Source organism: Poromitra crassiceps (genome assembly GCF_964638095.1).
Source record: "Poromitra crassiceps genome assembly, chromosome: 2".
Taxonomy (NCBI): domain Eukaryota; kingdom Metazoa; phylum Chordata; class Actinopteri; order Beryciformes; family Melamphaidae; genus Poromitra; species Poromitra crassiceps.
Genome location: NC_139624.1, coordinates 85816767 through 85828342, shown reverse-complemented (window position 1 = coordinate 85828342; position 11576 = coordinate 85816767). Strand labels below are relative to the sequence as shown.

At 45.0% G+C, this 11576-nt stretch overlaps 1 protein-coding gene across 1 annotated transcript; it reads right to left on the bottom strand.

Annotated features, from left to right (window-relative positions):
• Nucleotides 1–6523: 6523 nt before the first annotated feature.
• tgif1 (TGFB-induced factor homeobox 1) lies at nucleotides 6524–11576 on the bottom strand. Its single transcript, XM_083659636.1, has 3 exons — nucleotides 11298–11576; nucleotides 9220–9449; nucleotides 6524–8105 (listed from the first exon to the last, which is right to left on the bottom strand). Exons 1-3 carry the CDS (start codon nucleotides 11311–11313, stop codon nucleotides 7443–7445), a joined length of 909 nt encoding a protein of 302 aa, XP_083515762.1. The 5' UTR covers nucleotides 11314–11576; the 3' UTR covers nucleotides 6524–7442.

Below are 11576 nucleotides of genomic sequence, written 5' to 3'. Positions count from 1 at the left end.
TATTTTCTCCTCACTGTGTGCACTATCTCTGCCTCCTAATGAAGCAATTATTTGACCTATAGAATCCAATTTCTAGTGTTTTGTATTCATGTTTTATTTATTGGTTAGGAAAAACGGACTGTTTATCAACATTGTGATTATTATGATGCACTGACAACGAGGCCCTTATACTGTGTTGGTTATTTTTTATGTCGGTTCTTTAGCATGACAGGCACATTTTGTCTTTATGTTTCAGTGATCAGCCTTACTTTCTGATGTGATAGTCGAGCACAACAACAGCCTCAGGGGAAGAAGAATATTGTGTGTGTGTGTGTGTGTGTGTGTGTGTGTGTGTGTGTGTGTGTGTGTGTGTGTGTGTGTGTGTGTGTCTGTGCGTGTGTGTGTGTGTGTGTGTGTGTGTGTGTGTGTGTGTGTGTGTGTGTGTGTGTGTGTGTGTGTGTGTGTGTGTGTAAGAGAGAGAGATTGTCAATGTAAATTCATGTGCCTGTATGTGACCCATGAATAGGCTTTGTCTCTTACTGTATATAACCCCAGTCACCTGGATAGGCCAAGAACTTTAATAAGGGAAATAGTACAATGCCGTCTTCTGAATGATCTTTCTATTCAAGACCTCAACCCTAATCAGTCCATCCTAACAAGGTATTTTTGTCAGCTGCTTGAATGTGGAGACAATCTAAAGCCGGTTTACCGTCGCATGGTAGTTTTAATAACAGAATAGCAGGAATTTGGGGTGTATTCCAATCCTCTGTATTGCTTTGACAAGGTTTTGTGCCATTTGGGTAACTATAGGGAAGGATATATTCTTGCTAAATGTCCCCAGTATTGCTGTTACTGAACAGCTACAATGTTCTTACCTGAAGTTTTCATAGAGAAAAGTCCAGTTTGTTTGTGATGGAACTCAAGTGATGAAGTAACCGTATTGTATGATTTATATTTCCTTTAGTTGGTCAATATGAATTTTAGGGAGGATACAAAAAAGTTATGATAGTTCTTCTAACTTTATGCCATTAGATCTCAGTTTAGTATTATTATTATTATTATTATTATTATTATTATTATTATTATTATTTTTACTTTATTTTTAGTACTGGAACCTGTATTTGAATTGAACTGTCTGTCAAATGATTGAGTTATTTATGTTTATTATAATAACATATCAATATAATGCCCGTGGTATAGCAGGAATTTGACATAGAAACCAGAATGTTGGATTGTGGTTAATTGCCAAACTAAAGACACTTCAGCAATCCTGGCAATTCTGAGGCTTGTGATGTAGTTATATTAAGAAAAAACATTCAAATGAAGATTTGTACATAAATGAATGTTTCCCTATGTAAATGTAAACTAAGAAAACAATCAAATAACATATTAAGCAGATATACATTTTGTAATTAATGTTATTACACTTGATGTTATGGCACGTGTATGAAAATCTTATCAGCATTAAAGATATATCATTGCCATAATGTTGTTGTGTGCATTTCGTTCCTTTCCTTCTCCACATGTGTTTTCAATTGGAATATAATTAAACAGATTACAAGGCCAGCATCGGGTGTTTTTAGGGCATTTCCCTTCCGCAGGGGCGGGCCCCCGTAATTAGACGGCACTTTTGGCCTTGGCCACCTTAGCCTCGTCACTCCTGCACACAGCTTCTGCTGATTCCTCATTCACACATCAATCATGCTCAGCGGAGGCATGCTGACCTCAATGGCTAGAGTTCGGGGGGGTACTTGTCATAAGCCCTGGCTCTAGGTCAGTCTAGCCTTCAGATGCCCCTCCATGGTGAGCTACAGCTTCCCACTGTGCCTGGAGGTCTGTTTGAACACTCATTAGTGATTACATCCTCCAGGTTAGACCCAACCTCCACCACAAGAGTTATCCGTCACTTTTGACAAGCAGCATGACAAACAATGTAGCATACTGTATTATTATTAGTGGTATGTAGACCTAGCTGAACTAACATGAAAGATCTGATAGTTACTTAGGTCATTTTTATCAAATGAAAACCAACCTCAGCATGCCTTTTTATTGCCATTCAAATCAGAAAAATAGATTTTTGGTTAAGCTTGGTGTAAAGGCGCTCCATGAAGGAAAAGGAAGGAAGGACCATGAACTGGAAATGTACAAATAGGGTGAGGGGAACAGATCCAGAGTGCTGATGAAATTGGCACCCCCTATTCTCTCCACCAGCTCGTCGATTCAGGGCATGGGGTGCAAGTCCAGCTTACTGACTCCACCTTCCTGAAGTCCAAACAACCTCAGGGTTCCATCCTTGGGAATCAAGATGATTTGGCTGCTCCAATTGCTGGAAGACCGTTCTATCACCCCCAGCTCTCTCATCACCTCCAGCTCCTTCAGGACAGGCAGTAGAACTCTGCTCTGGAACCCGGTACATAACCTCTGTGTGCTTTTCCAGGAAAAAGTGGAAGGACAATTCCTGGAGAAGCTCCTTTCCTCTTCACATCTGACAGGTGGTCCAGGTCCAACTGTGTCTCCACCTATTGAACTGGAAAATACTGCTCTGTTGGCTCTTCTTCCTCCCTCACCACTTGGATGAAGAGAGAGTGGGCTGCTAGTGGCGCAGGGACAGGATGAGGGTGCCATTTCTTGAGCATCTGGAGAGACGGTCTCCACAGTGCATCCAACGGACCTCCGACCTGGTGGGTAGAAAGCAGCTCAAATGGTGAAAAACCTGTTGAGGCCTGCAGATACCTCACGGTAGGCAAACAGGAGAAATTAGCCATTTGTCCCAGTCCTTTCCAGTCTCAGAAAATAACTTTCTCAGCATACCCTTCAGAGTCTGATTGAAAAGCTCCACCAAGCCTGGCATCCGGTTGTGTAGCGGTAGATTCCCTGCCTACCAACACAAGGGTTGCAGGTTCGTATCCACGTGTTACCTCCGGCTTGGTCAGGCGTACATACAGGCATGATTGGCTGTGCCTGAGGGTAGGAAGCCGGATTGGGGTTATGTGTCCTAGTCGCTGCACTAGCGCCTCCTATGGTTGGTTGGGGCACCTGGTTTGGGTGGAAGGGAACTGGTAGGAATACGAAAGATTGGCAATACATAATTTTGTAGGTGGCACATGGTCTCACCCCCTTTTAGGGGGAAAACCAGAGCCTCCCACGTGCTACATCCTACCGGTTAAGCTCCTCCTGTCAGGTGAAAAGAAGCGGCTGGCAACTGTGCATGTGTCAGAGGAAGCATGGTGCTAGTCTCGGATCTCCCCAGATCAACAGAGGGTGGAGCAGCGACTGGGGCAGCCAATAGGGTAACATGGGGATAAATTGGCCAAGTATAATTAGGGAGAAAATGGGGGGAAATCAGAAAGAAAAAAAGAAAAGCTCCACCAAGCCATCAGTCTGAGGGTGGTGGTAGTGGGTGGTTCTCACTCTCCTAATACCAGCTGCTAGACCTTTTCTGAGCATGTGACTCATGAAGTCAGAGCCCTGGTCTCTTCCTTTAGGATTCCTACCCGAGAGAAAAACTTAGTCAAAGCTGAAGCTACCTGCTCGGCACGAACTGGTTCAGATACCTGCAAACTAGAGATTACGTTCGATCCAAGGTTCATACCTTTGAAGCGCTCCCAGATGAGCATGCTTTTTTCAATGTATTTCTGAGCCCTCTTCACTCCAAGCATCTTATCTCTAGATTTGTTTTTAATCTAGAGATTTGGTATTAATTTATCTGACATTATATGGGAAAGGAGTCTGTCTGTGGTGCAACTTTGCTCAGTTAATAGCAGACACCAGCTGATCCAATTTAAAGTCGCTCACCGTCTTCACTACTCCAAGCAGAAACTACACAGGATCTTCCCTTCTGTCTCACCACTGTGTGACAGATGTCATGTGTCAGAGGGCACACTATCTCATGCCTTCTGGTTCTGCCCTTCACTAACAGGATTATGGGCCAAAATATTTGACTGGTACTCTAGGGCCTACAAAATAACCTTGCAGCCAGAGGCGGAACTCGCCATCTTCGGCTGCTCTGAGTCCTCTCTGAACTTCCCTACAGCTGTGCAACAATCTCTGACACTGGGGACAACTGTCGCCAAAAGACTCATCCTGAAGGAATGGAAGTCCTCCTCTTCACCTTCTTTTCAAGTATGGCTGATGGACATGGTTTCTGTTATACAGATGGAGAGACTCAGGTTCCTGAGAACCAACTCGCTTAGAAAGTTCCTAACTATTTGGGATCCGTTTCTGGGCTACTTTGACGAGGTTAAAAATGATTAGTGAGCGGTGACTAAGGTTGGGGGTGATGGACAGCTTGCCCGGTCTGTTTCATGTGGACCCCTTTGGTGGGGTCCTACGCGTAATATCCCTCACAAGCACATAAGCACCTTTTGTAGCTGGTAGCACCACGTTAATGATGCCAAATGTCATTGATGTATGTATTTTATTTTATTTAAATTTTCCTGTGTCTGAGCCTGTTTGTCTTGTTCGTTTATTGTTCTATTAAAAAAAAAAAAAAAGCTGAAGCTACCTGCTCTCAAAGAGAAGGCCTCAGAGTATCTGGTAGTATAGTCACAAATGACAAGCATGAAGTTGTTCCCTGCCTGTCTCCTCTCCACTGGGCCCACTATATCTACTCCTATGCACTCGAATGGAGTATTAATGGCTAGAAGTGATGCACAGGGGCTTCAGCTAATCCCTGCTGTCAACTGGCATTCCAGTCAAGTCTTCCAGAAATCTTTGGTCTGAGTGTAACATCCCTGCTGGCCAGAAGAGCCTCAGAAACCTTAGAAATCCTCAAATGTTTTGATAAAGCCTAGGTGACCTGCCCAGGGGAGTGTGTGGGCCACCCTCAACACTTCCTCTCTACAGGACTTTGGGAGGAATAGCTGTAAAGGATTTGCAAGGGGAGAGTCCTCTCATTGCTGCTTAGCAATGTCACAGAGAAACATACTCTACACTACAGGAAGCTGTGGAGCTCCAAGTTCCTGCTCTGACTGATCTGCTGACTGCAACATGATTCCCCCAACGTGCTATCTGTGCCTCTCCCAACTCAGTCCTGTGTGACTGCGTGTTCTACCACTCCCTCGTCCTCATGGAATGGCCTTACCTGTAGTGTATCTGTCTGTGCCTGGTCTGTCAGTTATGGCTGCATCAGGAGCTGTCTTAAGAGCAATAGCAATATCTTCTATCACTGGTGTGCCTGTCTCAACAGGTGGTAATGCTTCAGGGACTGGAGTAACCATGGGTTCCTTCACATTGGACCTTGTGACTAGTGGGGGCCTGTTCGTCGTGCCCGTGGACACGGATGATTCTCATTCGCGGGGCTTTAACAAGGGACTGGGGCCCAGCTGCATCCAACAGGGCTGTGTAAGGCTTGCCATTTAGCTGTTCAGTGGCCACTGGCCAGGGTGACTTTGAATGTTCTTCAGGGGCACAATAAAGTAAACTCGAGTCTAGGGACATAGTACAGGCTGGTGGCTTTGTGCTTCCTTACAGGGCAAACTGGGTGAGTATGGCCTGCCTCACCACAGCTGTAACACACATCTGCCCCTCACCTGGCTGAGCCTTGCTCCTGGTGTATTCCTGTAAAACAACTCCCATCACGTAACACTAATGGCAGTTTCTACAGGCTTTAATCTTGTCATCCTACTAAACTTTCTGAAGTTTACCAATTCATCCCTAGGGGATTAAGAAAGTGCATTGAGTCATAATGTTCGGCAAATAAAAGGAGTGTGTATGGGAGGACAGAAATAGTGTGTTGTTGATGTCTTTCCTTTCCACAGGCTACCCTGTTAGTCATTCTGAGACATTCCTGCATGTGAGAGGTTTACAACAGCTCCTGCTAATTAGCATAATCCTGCATAAATTAACACGGGGCAACCAGCAGACGTCAACAGTTTTCTGCCAACAGGGGGTTTTGTGTTTGCGTCTCAATAGAGTCAATGTAAGGCACTTTATAACTTAAGAGATGCTGGCTCGTCCAAGGCTAGTCAGACAGCTGTTCTCTTCTCAACCTAGTCCTAAAGCTTCTCTTCAATAGGATGTCATTATTTTTTTTCCAACTTTTTATTTCTTTTTTCCATTTTTTTTGAATCCACGTGTGTGAGCACTTAGATAGTTCAGATCGTCATCTATATTTACTAAGACAATCACCCTTTCATTTGCACCATGTGCTTTTTCCAAGTGTCACGGGGATATCCTGCATCCTCTATAAAGTAAGGTGCAAACACACACACACACACACACAACACTGCATAGCTAGCCACTTCTAATTACATCTCGCCGGCATAGAGGTGTCTGTGTTGCCATGTTATATTGCATTTGCTCTCTCCCTGTGATGTTGGAGGCCGCTGATAGTATTGGATTTAATACATAGCGAAACAGTCATAGTTTTACTCATTTACATGAAACATTGCAGTGTAAATAAGAACTATAGTAGTAGGACTGACAAGATGAAAGCCTGTAGAAACTGCCGTTGGTGATATGTGATCCGAGTGATCCTCAGTGGGAAAATAGCAAAAAGATCAATTCTGAGTTGTAGAAAAACAAAACTTTATTTGAATCCCATGTGACCCCTATCTGCCACAAACATTGCACAGTATGAAAAGAAATCACATCATTGGGCATCGTGTCACATTAACTATACACATGGTCCTATTGTACATGAAAATGCTTTTTTGGTGATTTCAAAATGCTGTCTTTGTCAGGTTGTAAAACAGCAAATGTAGAACAGACATTTGTAGTGTTACCATTTCCAGTCCACTGGCTGTCGCTATGCTGAGTGATGGGATGAACTCTCAGACTACGAACCTGCTACATTGGTCATCTGAAATATCCCTCGTTGGGAAAACTTGAATAAAAAAAGTAGAGAGGTTTTTTCTTTTTAAAATAGCAAAAGGTAAAAGTAAATTACAAAATCAAAAACTATACTCTTATCATGAAAACACATGTACTACAGTAGTGAATAAATCCATCAAAGATGCCAAGAGCAAAGTATGTTTAAGACACTGAGATGACCTTCCTCTGCCTTAGTGTGCAAACAAACGAGGCAGACCAATCATGAACTGATGGCTGAAATGTAAAACAGTAAACGGGTTCAGAATCGACCAATCCCCTTTCATACTGGTGTTTGGAGGAGGGGCGACCCCACCTCGTTTTTCTAAAAATTAGATATAAAGGAAAGACGTAAGACAGGCAGCATTTGTCTGACAACATTTTTGGTCCCTGTGTGCAAATAAGATACACATGTAGATACATACGCATGTATATGAAATTAATAAACAACAGCCAAGGCACCTTGATACAGTTCTTTTCAATAAAAAAAAACATCCTCATCAATTTGATTGGTATACCAAAAATAGAAATGATCAGGCTTTCATGTGGATTTGTTCTCCGTTGTGTGTGGACAAGTCACTGAACTCAGAGGAGTTCCGTAGCCGAGAGGCAGAGTCAGTCTCTTTTCTCATCTCCTCTGTCACTCTGCTCCTTTAAGAGACCAGTTGTTTAGCTTGCAGCTCCATCTCGGCCGCCCGTTTGAGCGCCACATCCACCAGGAGCTGGAAGCCGCTGAAGTCTTGTGTGAGGTCTGGAGGGGTGGGGGGAGGGGTGTTGAACAGCCCGCTGCGGGGGCTCAGGTTGCCCTCCATGCTGGGGATGGTGGTAGTGGTTGGAGCTGGCTGGCTGCCCGGCCTGTCTTCCCGGCACCGGAGCAGCCCCAGGGCCTGCGCCGACTGCAGCAGCTCGACTGCCTTGTCACAGTTCATCCCCGGCACGGAGGAGGGGAGGGCAGTCGTAGGGCTGGTCTGCATGGCCGCGCTGACAGTGGTGTGACAGATGACGGACGGCCGGGTGGGCATGGGCCCCGGGGAGGGGGACGCGGAGGTGGGAGATGGTGTGGAGGGGGACATGGCCTTCCTCAGGACACCGGGCATAGCGGGCTCGAAGCTGGAGGGGTGCAGGACGCGCTTGTCGTAGCTGTCCTCCATGCCAGTCGCAGTGCTGCCGTGTTTGGGAGACTGGGAGCAGTCGGAGAAGCTGTCGCCCGCCTTGCTGCCTTTCCTGGAGATGGTGAACTGGTTTGGGTCTTTGCCGTCTTTCCGCAGCATCTCCGGGAGAAGCCGCCGCCGTGCGTTAATGAACCAGTTGCACACCTGGAAAAGACAACAACAACATCCAGACTGTCAGAGAACCAAACTTCACTTCTGTCCCACCCCTGGCTTACAATCCCACTCCTGTAATAAGGCGAGGGGTTCCACTCACGGCGCGGCGCACAATTGCTCAACTGCGACGACCTGCGGGTGAGCAACGTGCGCGAGCGAGGCACGCTAGAAATGAGCGTGCGATATTTCTAGTTTAATTGAAAAAATCCCTATGATGCGTCTGAAGGTCTGATTGTTTTGGCACCGTGCAGTTTGCACCTGTTTTTCTCAATGGAGAATTCAGCACAAAAAAGAAAAACACCGTGTTACTCAGTGTGTAACACGGTGTTGTTACACAGTGAGATTTCACACCAGGCAGGCGGTTACTTGTCTGGTCACACCATCAGTGTTTCCTGTTTATCCTTTTAGCAAGCATAAAACCTGTCAAATTAAAGATTTACACAAAAAGATTATGATAGCACTTCCAACTAGGAGAGGCTAAGCATTCAGCCTTTCATCCAAACAAGTAATTTGATCTAAGTCTATTTTAAGTATTCGTATTCCTTGTTCCATAAAAAGTCGTTTCTCTTTTGTCAACTCATTAAACTTGGTCATCTCTCCCCCCTTTTCTCTCAGGTCTCCAGTATGTTGTTGCTGGTAACTGGCTCAGGGCTCTAGCTATGTAAATGACTCTGCATTGTTCCCAGACAGCTGGGATGGAGAGGGGCTGGAGGGAGGGGAATTCCTGTCCAAGTGCCTCAGCCAAGCCCACAGCCCACTGGGAGTGCGTTTACTCACAGCCCACTGGGAGTGCGTTTACTCACAGACCACTGGGAGTGCGTTTACTCACAGACCACTGGGAGTGCGTTTACTCACAGACCACTGGGAGTGCGTTTACTCACAGACCTGAACGTTGCAACACCAAGCTGGCTTGGATGACCTTCAATTCACTGTCCATGTGTCATGTTTTGTTTGCTATCAAGACAGGAAATGATTCACTCAAACTGACACTTGTTTTCCTTCTACTTTTACAGTAGTAAGTCTGTGCACATTACAAAGCCCTGTAACCAGAAATAAAGACGTAAGAAATCCTAAGCCCTGCCTTCTGTCCTCTGGTTGTCCGTACCTGCAGTGTGGAGAGCTGAGTCTGCTTGGACAGGAGGGCTTTCTCTTGTTCCGAGGGGTAAGCGTTGTAACGGTGTTCGTACAACCAGTCCCTGAGGATCTGAACGGACTCCTTGGGCAGGTTTCCCCTACGTTTCCTCTTGCCACTGCTCCCTGAGCTGGAGGACAGATCCAGCGGGGCGTCCACGCTGTCCTCGTCATCTGTCTCGCTCCCTGACAGCAACATCAAACCTGCGTGCGGCAATCGTGGGTGGGGGGGGGACAATGTATGAGAACAGTGAGAAGCGGATCGAATATATATATCCTCTTATGTCAACCACCCTCTTGTCAAGTCTCCCGCCCGCTCTGCCGCAGCCGTCTGCCAAACGCTGGCTGTCTGGGAGGCAGCTGATGTGTCAGAGGCAAGCTGTCAAGTTCAGCCATGTGATTCATATAGGGAGGGGGGGAGGGAGAGAGGGGGCGGACATCACAAAGGCTGATCCGACGCTGTGTCAGTTATAAAACCTGCCTCGACAAACATAGACCAGCTACTGCACAGACCAAGCACACCTTGCATGCTTAGATAAGTAAAGTACACTAGATTGACCACAGTGACAATCACTGTACAAAGGGGGAATTTCCCTTAGATTATATAGTAATAGATTTTTTTTAAGTCAATGTGTTTTAGACATGTCTAATCGCAACACAAAAGTATTTGCATCCAGTTAACACATGGCTAACTGTGACTGTGACTCACATTAAGCAAACAGACTTTGAGCATTTGAATCGGTTTGAACGACTTGTACCCAGGGATGAAGTGAAGTTTGGTGAATCCACACAAACCATTGGCAAAATATATTTTGTTTCAGTCTGACATACCTCTCCATTCGTCAATGGCCTATGCTCCTTAGAGGAGCCAATAAGGGCTTAAATCAAGTTCATCTGACACATCTATTATCAGTAGGCTAAATAGATAAGTATCAAAGTGACAAGTTATGATGATTTTAGGTAAATTGATGTTTTTCTGAAATATTAGGGTTGTTCATTATGATGACCTGTCACTAAACTGAACACCAACAATTAGCTAACCATGCTGGCAACTAATAAAATGCAGAAAACCAGTCCAGTGTGCTCCAGGGCAAACTAGTGGGAAATGAATAAGAAAGTTCCCAAGTCTGAGCAGCCAACAGGATGAGGTAATTACGTAGGCTGGAGAGAGGAAGGGGGAGGGGAGACCTGTTGCAAATCAGCGTCTCCAGACTAAACAAAAGAATCTAGGGCTGCGTGGTTCTTTGTATGCAATTCAAAAAGTTTCTACTTCTAAACTGCGTGCTCGACTTAAACTTCAATCCCTCCCAAATACTAATATTCAAAAGCGAGGGAAAAGAACGCTATAAGCGCACGAAGACAGTGTTTTTGTAAAGTTTAAAACAACTTGTAAGGGCTTTTCTATTGTGTGCGCTCTGCACCACGAGGTCCAAGAATGTAACAAGGCAAACAGCAACTTCCCACAATTAGGTCAGGATGAACATTAGCCGATATCTGAGCATAGATACAACATAATGGCAGTTTTTCTGTGCATATTACATGTGCATTCGTAATAGACCGTTAGGAGATACAATGTATCGACTTGTAGAACGTGCAGGTTGTAAAAATGTATCGCTACTCTCGAGACAATAGTCGCAAACTCCAGTCAACTTGTACAATCACTTTGTAAAACCGAAGACTTTGACACTATGTAACCATTCGCCCATAGTCCATCTGAAAGTAAGCTTTAGTAAATGAAGTTTTTACCTTTGAAGTTAGCCTAATTAAACCGCGAGAGAGAGGGGGAAACATCCAGCAACATTGCCCTCTGCTACTTTGTTAAACTTTGATTAAAAAATACGACTAGCCAAATAGCAGGTAGCCGACAGACCTGATCAATTTTGACATCCTGCCAGCACATGGGAGAAAAGCCCCCTGTTTTGTCTGGAAAGGAAACAATGGACTGCATGGTTTGCATAAGAGGGGAAAATCGCTCTGTAAATCGTTCTGTACGCTGTCTGGCTCTAAACCAACCGTGACCTTATTGATTCCTGCAAAAAGCATCAAACCTACCTTTTTTCGTCTTCATTTCTGTCCAAATTTCCCCTTCTTTGCCTCGTCAAGCGTAGTTGAAATGTGTCCTGTTTTAGTCCTTGCAGGGCTTTTTTTTCTTTTCCTCTAGATATCCACAGCGTGTATCCGAATAGTCGAAAATCCTTATTCATCAAAACCCGTTTCTTTTTCCTTTTGGATTTCTTCTCTTTTTAGTCGTCCTTTTTGTTTGTTTGGTGACTTTACGGGGTTACCTGAGATATGCGCTTCCCTTCAGCCCAAAGCCCTTTTCTCATTGAA

What these genes read in the sequence shown, in the direction of transcription:
- tgif1 (XM_083659636.1), bottom strand. An exon ending in CTCAGCTCTCCACACTGCAG is followed by an intron (nt 8,106 to 9,219) that starts GTACGGACAACC and finishes TGTCTTTTCCAG; the next exon opens with GTGTGCAACTGGTTCATTAA.